At 43.8% G+C, this 14,844-nt stretch overlaps 2 protein-coding genes across 2 annotated transcripts; both read right to left on the reverse strand.

Moving 5' to 3' along the window:
- Window positions 1-4,252: 4,252 nt before the first annotated feature.
- LOC133401928 (apolipoprotein Eb-like) lies at window positions 4,253-8,001 on the reverse strand. The gene is made up of 4 exons (XM_061675459.1): window positions 7,959-8,001; window positions 7,767-7,893; window positions 6,399-6,647; window positions 4,253-4,436 (listed from the first exon to the last, which is right to left on the reverse strand). Exons 1-4 carry the CDS (start codon window positions 7,999-8,001, stop codon window positions 4,253-4,255), a joined length of 603 nt encoding a protein of 200 aa, XP_061531443.1.
- A 1,036-nt stretch (window positions 8,002-9,037) lies between these two features.
- apoeb (apolipoprotein Eb) lies at window positions 9,038-14,844 on the reverse strand. The gene is made up of 5 exons (XM_061674262.1): window positions 14,797-14,844; window positions 14,604-14,668; window positions 13,519-13,672; window positions 11,391-11,678; window positions 9,038-9,754 (listed from the first exon to the last, which is right to left on the reverse strand). The coding sequence occupies exons 2-5, from the start codon at window positions 14,644-14,646 to the stop codon at window positions 9,409-9,411; spliced, it is 831 nt and encodes a 276-aa protein (XP_061530246.1). The 5' UTR covers window positions 14,647-14,668; window positions 14,797-14,844; the 3' UTR covers window positions 9,038-9,408.

Raw genomic sequence — 14,844 nt, forward strand, 5'->3', positions numbered from 1 at the left:
GCCCAATGCTTCTCAAACCTTTTACAGTGGGTACCACCTAAAAAAAAAAATACTTATCGCTCCAAGTACCACTATAATGAATAACATTTAAATACAGTACCATAGTAGCACTAAGTTTCATCAAAAACGGGACAGAGGTTTTATCTCTAAAATGTATTTTTAATATACTAAGCCACTGTAACATTATGCGCTTTGAACATAAACACTGTGCTTGAATATAGGGAAATTTAAAAAAAACTACTTAAAAAAATGTATTTCAGTTGCAATGTATTGCACATAAAAGGTCAACAAACATTGTGCCGAAATAATAATTTAAAAACAAACACCAGATCAAGTGAAAATGTATTTAATTTAAATGTTAAATACAACTGAACTTTACTTGGGTGGTGATTCTTTCGGAATCAGAATCATCTTTTTTTGCCAAGTATGTCCAAAACACACAAGGAATAGAGGGAGCCCGCCTATCACTACTTGCACTCGTACCACGGTTTGAGTTACTGCATTAACCCATCTTTAGCATTTCTCATTATTGTGTTAGCATTAAGCTACCAGACTTTTGCAAGATGACACTCAGGTTGCGGTTACTTTATTCGTATCCATACGTAGATTTGTTTGGCATAAAGAGTGATACATGTAACACACATTTAGACAACAACCACAACAGTAGACAAACAACAGTAGGCTCTAATCAAAACTAATCCCTAATCCTAAAAAAAAATTATTGAAATAACAAAGCAAATAAATAATAAAAAACTCACTACTTTAAGTGCGCAATGTTACTATGTTGGCACGCCTAGTTTATCTCGATGATGGTTGCTAGAATGGACCAAACCCATTTCGTTCCCACTCGGTTTTACACTTTGGAACTGTAAAACCTTCACCCTGAAGGAAGAAGCTGAAATTCACTGTGCAAACGGTGGGAGTCATCTTTTAAGATTAACCATTTAACATTTTGATTCAAGGAGTTTTGGTTTTTCAGATAGACATTTCTGAACCATGACACCAAAGAAAAAGATCAAACTATAGTTCGCTCGAGTAAAGTCTTCATTGATTTGTCAACATGGAAATAAGCCACAAACAAAACAAACGCTGATGCCCCTTTTTGCATACGGCTTCATAATTTGCTTCGAAGTTCAGTTTTAAGTCAACAATGCTATAGATTTGCTTAAATATTCAACATTGAAGTCATTTTATTTTTTTGTTTGTTTGTTTTGCTCTAAACGTCAAGTGGGAGTGTCAATGAATAGCTTTAAGCAAGCGTAGAAGATGGTATAATGCTTTAGATGACAGGCTGGTAAAGTGGTTTCCGGTATTGTAGTTTTGGAGCGTTTAGTAGACGTACAGTAATACTGGTATTGGTACTGCTGCATCCCTGCCCGGGACCATTGTAGAGCCTTTTTGATTTTATGCTGGATATTGTTTGTTTGTTTATGACTGTAGTGGTTTTTTTTCAATATATTTTTTGGGTTTGGTTTGGTTGGGTCTTGCTGCGGTGGGTAACTTTGTAGTTTGTTGTGCATTTTGCTTAGTTTACATTGTGCATTTGTAAAATTATTATTATTATTTCACCACTGAGACCAATAATCCAGCATGTCCTATAACCTACATTGTTCTGACTCTTTTCTGATTGCAAGTTCATGTCACAGTCAGCACAAAAATAATTTGTGCTTATTTGAATTGTTTTGGTGGAAAAAAAAAAAAAAAAAAAAACAGCAGCAAGGGGACTTGATTGTCTCACTTTTTGGAACACAGACGTTCCTGTTTTTTTTGTAGCGGGGAAATAAACCAGACTAACCTTATTGTGCCATCTGCACTTCCTTAGCCCCCCTCCTCCCATGTAAATGTAATGTGAGTTGAATTCAGGACAACATTCTGCTTTCACACCACCGACCCCTTGAAGTAGCCTTTTTATGGGGGGGGGCAGACAAGACCCAAATGAATAGGTCGCAGTGGAGCGCCCTCGGCTCTTGACGACTTAATCTCCATCTCCTTTGTGGTCGGTGCCTGCGTGCGTGTAAACTCCCTCTTGAATAATTGTAGGAAGCACGCGGTGTGAAAATGCTCGTCCACATTGGCAATAACAAGTTTACAAAAGTGAGCTTTTTGAAGTGTCAGAGGGAGAGGGAAAGGATGGAGTTTTTAATAGGAGGTAAAATCTCTGCAGGGTTATATTTTTTTGAAGGGTTACTAGCAGCCGAACACCTGTTAATTTCCAGGGATTTTTTTTTCAAGAAATGTTATCATAGCACAGATGGAGTAGACATGCCGAGCGAGCGCTCTGTGGTTTTAATGCACTTAATTATGCACAATAAGTGATGCTAAACACTCATTCCTAGTTAATGCATCTGGTTCTTTGTGCATGGAGCACAATATTTATCCATTTAATTTATTTTATTTGAACCAACTGTGGTGTAATGCATGCAACACAAAATATATACATATTTGCCTTTTGGGTACCTTATGAAGTGGTTGGTCAGCGTCTGGTAGAGCCTTGTGTGTTATCCTTATGTGTCCACTCTAGCAGTGGTGCAGATGTCACAGTTTGCGTGGTTGAGAAAACACAGCTGCCAGTGTCAGTGCAGGATGGACACATGTTTGAATTTATTTCCTTTCTATGTGGCTTTCTCAGGGCATTGAACCGATCACAACTGGAACTTTCTGTTGGTCTTGGATGAGAGGCAAAACGTATTCTGTCATCTATGTAGCATGCCAATGTTTTTGCAGGCTTTATTTTTCATTTTACCCCTCAACGTTTGCATCACGTGATGCACCAATGTGTATGACTGTATTTCTAACTAATTTTTAATGCATGGTATAGCGCCATTTTTTTTATTCACTCTTGAGTTCTCACCGTCAGCGATAGTACTTGTACTTCAGATGCATAACATTTCAATTAATACAACGACATTAACTGAAATGTGAACAAAGAAAAAAAGGCTTTTTACTTTTGTACTATATATTTTAAGACTCTGTATTTTTTTCTTTACATAAGTACAGGAGTTGAATTAGTACTTCTACATTTACCAGTCTTTTTTAATATTGTTAGATGAGCTCGAAATGATACTGCAGTGTTTGGGGATCATAGTTTGTGGTATATTGGCGGTTGAAACTATCAATACAGGCAGTTATACGATATGTGTGGGGGGAGGAGGGGTGTCAATTTGTTGCAAAAAAAAATACTTTTTTTTAAAATATGTGTGTGTGTATATATATATATATATATATATATATATTTTTTTTTTTTTTTTTTTTTTTTTTTAATTTTAATTTTTTTTTTTTTTTTTTCTTTGCGACAAGGCTCGTACACCATCACCAATGGTTAACCTTTGTGACAGTTTTGTTTAGTAGTGTGCCATGAGATTTTTCTGATGTGGCTCAAAAAAAGTTGATAAATCAGAATCATCTTTATTTGCCAAGTATGTCCAAAAACACACAAGGAATTTTTCTCCGGTAGTTGGAGCCGCTCTAGTACGACAACAGACAGTCAATTTACAGAACACTTTGGAGACAGAAAGACATTGACAAAAAAAAAACAGTCACTGAGCAGTAAAGGGTTGCTAGTTATCTGGTAATGCCGGTACATTTTTATTTATTTTTTTATTTTTTTTGACAACTGTGCAAAAAGATGCAGAGTCCTCTAGCACTGAGAGCAGTTCGAATGACTAAAATTGCAATAGTCCGGTGCAATGACCATTGTGCAAAGGGCGCTGAGACTTCAAGGAGTGTATGCGGTTTAAAGTGACGAGTAGTGCGATCATCTGGGACAATGTCGGTTGTGCAAATGTTACAGATACTCCTCAATCAGTGTGCAAATGGAGCAGATGCTACTCTGGCATGAGTGGCCAGTATATGCAAATAGTGCAGCATGGCGAGACAACTACAGTGAGTGCACGAGTAATACATAATTGCCCCCACAGAAATGTGACAACGAACTCAAGTCAAAAAATTGCCAGCATGTTGTAATGGAATTGTAGGTTAGGTGTTTAAGAAGTTTTCTGATGTGGCTCAAAAAAGATTGATAAACACTCTATTGGAGTCTTCTTTCAAGCCAACGAGGTGTACGTCATACAGTCTTGTGACAGAGGTTCGCCATCGCACCGGCCGCATTTTTACGAAAGCGTTTTTTAAAATGAAAGACATGCATTTTTGTGCACTGAGTAAGATCCACTCAGTGAAAGTGCATTCACCACCTTAACCAAAATGTAGAAGAAAATATACTGAGCAGGCAAGTGAGAAGGTAGCCAACCGACTCTCATTCAATGGTGGAGACCAACACCCTGCCCTGGGTTTCATGCTGATGGGACAGATCCCATGTCTGGGTCTGCTGGTGCTGACTCAGACCCTCAGCCTGCCTCTGGGAGGTGGTGTCGCCACTCTGCTGAACAAAGGGCTCCACTGTGTCCTGGTTCTGCGAGATCTGGTGTTCGTTCATGAAGCTGGTTTAGAAGGAGACATCCATCCATTTTCTACCGCTTATCCGATGTCGGGTCGCGGGGGCAGCAGCTTTAGCAGGGACGCCCAGACTTCCCTCTCCCCAGCCACTTCATCCAGCTCTTCCGGGGGGATCCCGAGGTGTTCCCAGGCCAGCCGAAGGATGTAGTCTCTCCAGCGTGTCCTGGGTCGTCCCCGTGGTCTCCTCCCGGTGGGACGTGCTCGGAACACCTCACGAGGGAGGCGTCCGGGACGCATCCGAATCAGATGCCCCAGCCACCTCATCTGTCTCCTCTCGATGTGAAGGAGCAGCGGCTCTACTATGAAATCCTCTCGGATGACCGAGCTTCTCACCCTATCGCTAAGGGAGAGCCCGGACACCCTGCGGAGGAAACTCATTTCGGCCTCTTGTATCCTGGATTTTGTACTTTCGGTCGCGACCCACAGCTCGTGACTTCTTCACCTTGACGGCATCCCTCACCGTTGGTGTCCACCAACGGGTTCGGGGATTGCGGCCACGACAGGCACCAACCACCTTACGGCCACAGCTCCGGTCGGCCGCCTCAGCAATGGAGGCGGGGAACATAGAGTCTGAGTGGACCATGTCCCTCGGAACATGAGGAAAGTTCTGTCGGAGGTGGAAGTTGAGACTCCTTCTGACAGGGGATTCCGCCAGACGTTCACAGCAGACCCTCACAATATGTTTGGGCCTGCCACGTCGGACCGGCATCTTCCCCCACCATCGGAGCCAACTCACCACCAGGTGGTGATCAGTTGACAGCTCCGCCCCTCTCTTTACTCAAGTGTCCAAGACATGCGGCCGCAAGTCCAATGACAAAGTCGATCATCGAACTGCGACCTAGGGTGTCCTGGTGCCAAGTGCACGTGTGGACACCCTTATGCTTGAACATGGTGTTCGTTATGGACAATCCGTGATGAGCACAGAAGTCCAATAACAGAACACCGCTCGGGTTCTGATCGGGGGGGCCGTTCCTCCCAATCACGCCCTTCCAGGCCTCACTGTCGTTGCCCACGTGAGCATTGAAGTCCCCCAGCAGAACGATGGAGTCCCCAGCGGGAGTGCTCTCCAGCACCCCCTCCAAGGACTCCAAAAAGGGTGGGTACTCTGAACTGCTGTTTGGTGCATCGGCGCAAACAACAGTCAGGACCCGTCCCCCCACCCGAAGGCGGAGGGAGGCTACCCTCTCGTCCACCGGGGTGAACCCCAACGTACAGGCGCCGAGCTGGGGAGCAATAAGTATACCCACACCTGCTCGGCACCTCTCACCGTGTGCAACTCCAGAGTGGAAGAGAGTCCAACCCCTCTCGAGAGGACTGGTACCAGAGCCCAAGCTGTGCGTGGAGGCGAGTCCGACTATATCTTGTCGGAACTTCTCGACCTCACACACCAGCTCGGGCTCCTTCCCTGCCAGAGAGGTGACATTCCACGTCCCTTGAGCCAGCTTCTGTAGCCGGGGATCGGATCGCCAAGGTCCCCGCCTTCGGCCACCGCCCAGCTCGCACTGCACCCGACCCCTATGGCCCCTCCCACAGGTGGTGAGCCCATGGGAAGGGGGACCCACGTTACCCTTTCGGGCTGTGCCCGGCCGGGCCCCATGTGTGCAGGCCCGGCCCCCAGGCGCTCGCCTTTGAGACCCACCTCCAGGCCTGGCTCCAGAGGGGAGCCCCGGTGACCCGCGTCCAGGAAAGGGAAACCTGAATCCATTAATTGTACTCGTCATAGGGGTTTTTGGAGCCGTGCTTTGTCTGGTCCCTCACCTCGGACCTGTTTGCCATGGGTGACCCTGCCAGGGGCATAAAGCCCCAGACAACTTAGCTCCTAGGATCATTGGGACACACAAACCCCTCCACCACGATAAGGTAATGACTCAAGGAGACATCACATTAAGAATCATATTTGTTTTTAAAGAACAATTATCCAGCTTCAACTTACTTGCGGATGTCACCGATGTCCGAGGAGGTCTCTCAGGCCGTTGGCGAAGGCTCGGATGTCGCGTTGCACCTCGTGGACGTTCTGTTGCCCCATGCTCTTGATCTGCTGGCTCTTGAAAAGGATGCCTTGCTCCTTGACGTCGAGCATGTCCCCATTCAGTTTGGTGACCAGGCGCTGCACATTGCAGTCAGAGCTCAGCTGACTCTTGGAGGTGCTGTGGATGTAAGTCCTCAGCTCGTATATACTGGTAGTGATCAAGTTGCTGCGAGCAGAGAGAAGGTCGCATGTGTGAAGGTAATAGAGCTGCACTTATTTTTACATTCACAAGTATAGACAACTAATTGACCACTTCTGCAGTCCAGTGACATCCAATGCAATGCATACTATTGAAATAAGCTGCCTTCACAAAGACGTCAAATTTTAATGCCATCAGAGAGGTATTAATCTAACGATACAGTATTACTGTGCAAGTGCCTCAATTTACCAGTTTTTCAAGTTATGAGCTGTTGAATATGTTTCAGATATGTTGTCACTCGAGTGAAATGAAAAGAAAATGGAGCAATTAATGGAGTCTCATGCCCTCGGATATAGGCAACGAACGCCACAGGCGCCAATGCGCTGGCAGTCATTTGATGGTTATTGTAATGTAATAGCTACTTCACTACTATTGTTAGTAATTTAACAATACAGTGAACCGCAAATAGCAAATATCTGCTCACCCAGAAAGGTTGTTATTGCAGAAAGATACCACAAGATCCTGTCGAAGCACTTTTTTCTATTGAACAAGGATATGGCGGGACTAAGCTTTTCCCCTCACTTCAACATAGTTGGTTGGCCCGAACATGCCACAAGATAGCGCCAAAGCAATATTTTTATGGTACGCATTCACAAAACCAGTGAAAATCTGAATTTTTCAGCCAATAACTGAGGATACCCCACCCATCCATCCATCCATTTTCTGAGTCGCTTCTCCTCACTAGGGTCGCGGGCGTGCTGGAGCCTATGCCAGCTATCATCGGGCAACACCCATCTCCATTGGAAAAAAAATAAAAAATAAAAAAAATAAAAAAGGGGGCTCTATATTTGTTATTGCGGTTGCAGTTCAGATAATACTGTTACTCATTTCGGCAGTTTTATAATCTGATTACTAGCTAATTAACTTCTGTTACTAATAATTTAACCAAATTTGTTTCCTTTAAGTCAATATACTCTGCTAAAGACATGGAGACCCATAGTACGCCCTTATTCCTCTTTGTTTGTAATAACATGCTAATGGACTAATTATTACTATGACTGCTCCAATGTTTCTATACCTTTCTGAAGACCGCCCCCCTGCCTCCCATCTGTGATAGCGGACGGTGGACTTACTCAAGTTTTCTACCAAAATCCGGGGTCTGCACATCCCCGTCTGTCTCCCAGCTTTATGAAGTACAGCCAGAAATGGTTCACGGGCTCCTCCCATTTGCTCTGAGAGGTATCGGCCTGCTGCACCACACGGGCGGTGCAGCCTGTGGTGCGAGCGGGTTAAATATGAATTCACATCCACTTATGCACTGTAATTACAAACACATACCGGTGAGGATTGCCATGGAAAGGATGACAGCTACAGCCTTCATGGTCGTTGAACAGATAGACAGATAGAGACACCTAGAAAGTACAAGAAAACCAATGCATTGAATCAATCCATTTTCTTTAGCGCTTGTTTGCATTAGGATAGGAGGTGAGCTGGAGCTAGACTTTGGATGAGACACAATGGACTGGCCGCCAGCCAATCACTAAACACATAGACATTCACACCTATGGCCAATTTAGTCTTCAATTAACCTAATATGCATGTATTTGAATGATAGGGGAAACCAAATCTGACACACTCGCACACAAGGCCGTGGCCGAGATTTCCACCCGGAACCTCAGAAATGCCAGACGTGTTCACGGCCAGGCCACCATGCTGCACCACGTTGATTCGTAAACAATAAAACCTATCATGCAAAATTCAAATTGAAATTTTTGAGGGGGGGTTCCGTCCTCGTCTCACCCGAAGAGATGGAGGTTACTCAATCTTGTGCCCATGGTGGCTTACAGCTTAAATAGTCTACTGCTAATTAGCATGGGTAAACACACAGTGGTAAAAAACAAAAAAACACAATCCTTAGACGGACTGCTTCACAAACATCCATCCATCCATCCATTTTCTGAGCCGCTCATTGTCACAAGGGTTTTGGGAGTGCTGGAGCCTATCCCAGCTATCATCGGGCAGGAGGCGGGGTCCACCCTGAACTGGTTGCCAGCCAATCGCAGGCCACATAGAAACAAACAACCATTCACACCTACGGGCATTTTAGAGTCTTCAATTAACCTACCATGCATGTTTTTGGGATGTGGGAGGAAACCGAAGTGCCCGGAGAAAACCCACGCAGGCACGGGGAGAACATGCAATCTCCACACAGCCGGGGATTGAACCCCGGTCCTCAGAACTGTGAGGCAGACACTCTAACCAGTCGCCCACCCTGCCTTGCTTCACAAACAAAAGACAACCAATAAAGAGAACAAGATCACATACTGTCTTATAATTTGTGGTATATATCTTATCTGCTGTATTTCTTATCTGGTGTGTGGGGGCGTCACGTACAAACAGCAAATCCAAGAGTTGGGTGTTTTCTGACGTCTTTATTCATTTGTCACAGAGAGCAGCAGCAGTACAATCATGTGACACGCTGTATGGGTTACAAGCAACAACAAGCGAGGCAGCGCTACCTAGCGGCTGATTGTCATTATTGCATCCAATCCCCGTAGAGTCTTGGACTGGGGGGAAAAAGTGTTGATTTAAATGAGAGGCATTTTTGGTGCATTAGAGTAAGGCCCACTCGGTGAATGTTTATTTACAAGCATAACAAACACTCTCAACTGAACTGAACGCCGGAGAGCAACAAAGTGACGATGGAATCAGTAACTCTCAACTTCCTCCTTCTCCTTCCCAGGTCTCGAAGACCATCGCATCCAGCTTCCCCTCAAAGTGTCACTCATTAAGCCGAGGCGGTCCCCTTGACCGTCTCGACCATGGTGTCGAACTTCTCGCGGATCTGGGCGGCAAGCGGGGCGAAGAGCTCGGTCAGCTCGTCGATCTTCCCCTCCAGGGAGGTGCGCAGCTCCTCGGCGGTGGCCTCCAGCTGGGTCCTGAGGCCCTCGGCCTGGGTCTCCAGCTGCTGGCCCAGACCTTGGGCTTGGCTCTTCAGCACGATGGAGAGGTCGCTCATCCTCTGGGAGGCGGTTTCACCGGCCTGCTGGACGTAGGGCTCCACGCGCAGCCTCACGGTGTCCAGGTTCTGGGAGGTGCGGGACTGGATCTCGCCCAGGTAGGTGGCCACAATGCTGGTTTTATGGAGGAGATATCACGTTAGCTTTCATGCCGTTTTTAGGTTTAGTTAAGCGCTGTCCACATACAACCACGGTTGAGCCTAATTAATTGCAAAATGTACATAATTGTAATCCATTACATTACATTACCGGGAGACAATGCGGTATTAAATTACAGTTGCTTTTGGAAATTTTCATGATTACAATTTTAGTTACATTTAAATTAAAGCCAGAAAAGCTGAAGCCGACACCTGTAATTGGCTCTCTCGGTCATGTGCCATTCTGCTGTCGTCTCAAAACGTAACATGATTTTTCCAAATATGACCTCGGAGCACCACCTTGTGGGGCAATGTATTTGTTTGACTGATATTTTAAAAAGGATGGACTCAGAGTTACACGTTTGAACACGTAAAAGAACATTGACCTTTGAACAGTTTAATCTTTATAAATGTGGACTTTTTCATGGAACATTCACTTATCTGGGTTGTCATGAAGCGATTGTCTAAATTGTTGACATTTGTCATTAGGTCAACATGGTATGGTATGGTTGTTTTCCGCATGCTGTATACATAGAATGCAACAGACTATTTTTCATCATGTAATTACAATTTATCATGATTTGTTATCAGTTTATTATTTGTGTAAAGAACATATATGTGGTTAATTAAAAAATAATGATAAATCGTTTCCTTTGCTATTTTCGAGGAAACATCCAAGGATCCTGTTCATGCATTCATTCAAAATTAAGAAAATAATAATAAATAAAATAATACAAGTAATTAATTATATTACTTTGAGGAAGTAGTTCCAATATTTACACTACTATTACATTTTCAACAGGGTAACTTGTAATTGTAACCAACTACATTTCCAAAGTAATTTTCCCAACACAAGCTGCGCAATTATCCTATGGTGTGTGTTGCTTTAAGAGTGATTTTTTTTCTCTCCCCCTCCTTGATTTGCTCAGAAAACTGAGTCGAATTGTAAAAGTGGGATAAACAAATAACAACCATCGAGCCAAATTTGAATATTTTCCTTACCCTCTCATTTTAAAAGTGGCTTTGTGTGTACTTAAGGGTGGTGTTTTATTTATTTATTTATTTTTTAAAATACTTTGTCACAAATGAAAAAACTTTCTGTATGACCTGACTGTAGAAAATTATTAAAAATTAAAATAATTGGGGGGAAAAAATCCATCCTCCCTCCCTGGCCCTGGACCGAAGACTGTGTCAATCATTTCCCGTGCACTCTATCTGCCGCACGCAGCAGCCTCTCGCAAAAGGAGACTATAGTAATTTATTGTCTGGATTATTTAACTCCTGTTTGCAACAAAAATGAAAAAGAAGAAACTGATCTTAAAAAAGGTAAACATTTTTAACAGTGTTGTTGTTCGAGGTCGGTGTCGCAGTACAGCCATCCGCCACCACGTCACCATCTTCAGTGGGTCAACAGGTAAGTTTATCACATCTTTATATCATTAATTGACTGTACATCCATCAAATACAACATCAAGCCACTAGCGACGGTTAAGATCGGCTTGTTTACTGTTCGCATTCATACAATGCAGTCTCGACACACTCCCGCTTGTGAGGGGCATGGCTTTGGTCACATTCAAATCTTGTCCCCCTTCAAAGCCCACTCATCAACTTACTTGCGGATGTCGTCGGTGTCCTTGCTGAGGCGCTTCTTCAGCTTGCGGGTGAAGGCGCTGATGCGGCCTCGGACATCGCCGGAGTTCTGCTCCACCATGGTCCTGAGCTCGGTCAGGTAGTTGCCGCTCCGCTCCTTGGCGTCCAGCATGTCCTTCTCCAGCCGGTTGCCCAGCAGCAGCAGGTCAGTGGCCAGCTGGCCGGTGGCTTCGGCGGCGAAGGGACTCAGCTTTTCCTGGATGTCGTCCTTGTACGCCGTCAGTTCGGCCATGGTGTCTGTGATCAGGGTGCTGCGAGCAGAGAGCAGGTGGCCCGTCAGAACGATCTCTATTGATTACTACTATATATAAATTGTTCATCACTTGTATCTCAAATCACTTTCCCCGTGGAAATGAATGGAAAGGCTATTAATCCGATCCACCAATTCAAAAAACACCAACAAAAAATGTTGGAACTTTTTTTTTTTTATTTGTCAGGAAAATAGCTCACACATAAATGTAAAGAGTTAAAAAAGTTTCAGCTCATATTTTTCATGCTTTATTTCCATGGACATTGTGCTCCTTGTTCTGGCCTTAACAACCAGGGGTCAGTTTATCAATACACATATTTGATAATGAAACATGAATAAGACTAAGCTGCTTGTGAGGAGTTTTACATTACAGTATATGTCTGCATGTATTGCTGCACTGTTTGTGTTCTAATGTCTGTTGTTTCAATGTTTAGAACTACTCCAACATCAATGCTAGTTTTTTAGCCTGTCTATGGTGTTTTGCATCGTGTGTTAGCATTAAGCTAGCAAACCTGAGACAAATTATCCAGTTTGGTTGAATAATTCTCTTTTACTTTTATAGTAAACTTCAACTAGGAGGGTGCAATGAACAGCTTGAAGCAAGCACAATAGGCCTTTTTTTTTTTAACCACGTGTTTGCCAGTCTCTTATTTAAGCTAATATACCGTATTTTCACAACCATAAGGCGCACTTAAAAGTCTTACATTTTCTCCAAAATGAACGGGGTGCCTTATAATGCAGCGCACCTTATGTGTGCATGAGTTCCAAAATCTGTAAATGTTGTGTGACTTGGATGAGCGCTACGCTTATATAGAGGTAAGGCGGACGTGACTGAGGACAGCATGGGGATGTTAAAGGGGGAAGGGTGCGCGTGAAAGAGGACGCTTAGGGCACGCCCCCAGTAGATATATATTGACTAAGGACCCCCGAAAATGGCACCTACGAAGAGACGCGCTTACGAAGCACAGTTTAAACTGCAAGCTATCAGTTACGCGCAGGAACAAGGGAATCGAGCAGCCGCGAGAGAATTCAAGATCAACGAATCCATGGTTCGCAAGTGGATGCCTGGGCTGAGGTATCTGCTTTGACTGTTTCGCGAAAAGCCGGCATCATTGCTGAACAGCCCCCCGGCAACGAGACTGACTCGGACAATGACGAGGGGGAACCCGGCATGTTTGATGGAGACCTTGCCCAGGTGTTCCGTTTCGGATGCAGAAAACGAGGACTTGGATGGATTTGTGGATGAGGATTGATTAAAAAAAATAACGTGAGTACATTGTTAAATACTTTAATAAAGTACAAACGAACTCAGTTTTGAGTAAATACGATACCAGCTAATACTATTGATGAGCCACATGGGAAGGTGGTTTGTTCGATTATTTTACTTCATCATTATTATCAATAATCATTATTATGATTAATTATTCCTACTTAATATGTCATTTATGGGTTCATGATTGTGTACATGTTCCTCGATACAGTGATGAGTTTTGGTCGTCTCCATTTGAAGTGCTTTGGCGCCATCTTGTGGCATCTATCTGCAATTACAAATCTCTTCAAGTGTCAATTATTTGCAAAGTTTTGCTATTCACGGCAGAGCTCATACTTGATACGCCGTAAATAGCCGAGTGGTCAATGTACTCGTACCATCACGTCGTTACAATTCAGTTGTTACTAGTGCATTAACTAGTTGTTATACATTCACGACTACAACAACGAATACCACGACGGCACATTTAACAACAGTTGTTATTGATAAGGATAAGGGAACCTTTAGTGATGAACCTCACCTTAGCTCAACCTCCCCCTCCTCCACTGTGGTAATACAATAAAGGACTTACTCGAGCTCTCGGTTGAGCTGCGAGGTCTTGATGGTCTGCACGACTCCATCGGCCTTCTGGTTCAGCTCGGAGACGTACTGCCAGAAGCGGTCCACGGTCTCCACCCATTGGTCTGGGGTGGCGTCGGCCTGGCGCACCACACGGGCGTTGCAGCCTGGGATGGAGATGGCGGCGGTAAATATCCACATTCACGATATTGTGATTCCTAACCATATTAATCTTGTAAGAGATGTGTGCTGCGGGAAATTATCCAAATCATCAGTAATTTTTTTTTTTAGTTACGACGAATAGTGTATCTTTGTTCATCTAGCTATGCCAGCGACGTATAGTGACAGGCAGCACAATTCGATGCTCTCCCACTAGATGGCACAAGGTGCATCCATCGATTTTGAACTCTTTTAGGCTGCGGTGAGCCGGAGCCTATCCCAGCTGACTTCGGACGAGTGGCATGGTACACCCTGGACTGGTCGCCAGTCAGCAGGGCACAAATGGAGACGTGGAAATGGCAAATGTTCATTTTTCAATTAACCTAACATGCGTGATTTTGGAAGGTGGTAGGAAGCCGGAGTAACGCATGAACGCAACCGAGATTCTAACCTCAAACCTCAGGACTGTGTGGCAGACGTAATGACCACAGGAGACATTTTTCCTTAATTGATCAGAAAATAATTTACCACCAAACATCTAGCGACAGGCAGAACCACCATTTGTGGGTAAATTGAGATGAGTTCATCATTATTTAAGTATGGAATAGAATAAAATGCATTTTATTGGCACAATACACATGGACAATGAGAAGGAAAGGACTTCCTTCTCCAGTGTAGACTTTAAAATATATATATATATATATATTAATTATTTGCAACCAACGATAAAATAAAAAAAGAAGATAAACAATAGAATTGTGTATATATATATATATGTATATACTTCTTGGGGCATTCTTATTTAGCGGTGTTACGTAAAATAAAAATAAAATCCCTTGACTTAAAATAAAGGTTGGGAAACACTGCACGATGTTCAGTACAGTTATGTATTTTGGGGAAGAGAGAGAGAGAGAGAGAGAGAGAAATAAAGAAACATACCAGTGAGGACAGCCAGGGCGAGGACGAGTGCTACAGCCTTCATGGTCAGTTGCAGACAGATACACCTGGAAATAGAATGAAGCGAAAGCAACATATTGAACCATAAAGGAAAAGATGCAAAATTCCAATGTAGATGATAGTCGTTGTTTTTTGTTTTTGTTTTGTTTTTTTGTTTTTTTTCTTCTCGTCTCACCTGAAACGGTCGAGGTTCCTCCGTGTTGAGCTCGCGGCGTCTGGGAGC

Source organism: Phycodurus eques, chromosome 4, assembly GCF_024500275.1.
Source record: "Phycodurus eques isolate BA_2022a chromosome 4, UOR_Pequ_1.1, whole genome shotgun sequence".
Lineage (NCBI taxonomy): Eukaryota > Metazoa > Chordata > Actinopteri > Syngnathiformes > Syngnathidae > Phycodurus > Phycodurus eques.

Coding starts and splice junctions, on each gene's coding strand:
- apoeb (XM_061674262.1), bottom strand. CDS start 14,646: ATGAAGGCTGTAGCACTCGTCCTCGCCCTGGCTGTCCTCACTG. Junction 13,673..14,603: donor CGCCCTGGCTGTCCTCACTG/GTATGTTTCTTT, acceptor TCTCCATCCCAG/GCTGCAACGCCCGTGTGGTG. Junction 11,679..13,518: donor CAGCTCAACCGAGAGCTCGA/GTAAGTCCTTTA, acceptor CTCTGCTCGCAG/CACCCTGATCACAGACACCA.
- LOC133401928 (XM_061675459.1), bottom strand. CDS start 8,001: ATGAAGGCTGTAGCTGTCATCCTTTCCATGGCAATCCTCACCG. Junction 7,894..7,958: donor TTCCATGGCAATCCTCACCG/GTATGTGTTTGT, acceptor CTCGCACCACAG/GCTGCACCGCCCGTGTGGTG. Junction 4,437..6,398: donor AGAGACCTCCTCGGACATCG/GTGACATCCGCA, acceptor CTTCTAAACCAG/CTTCATGAACGAACACCAGA.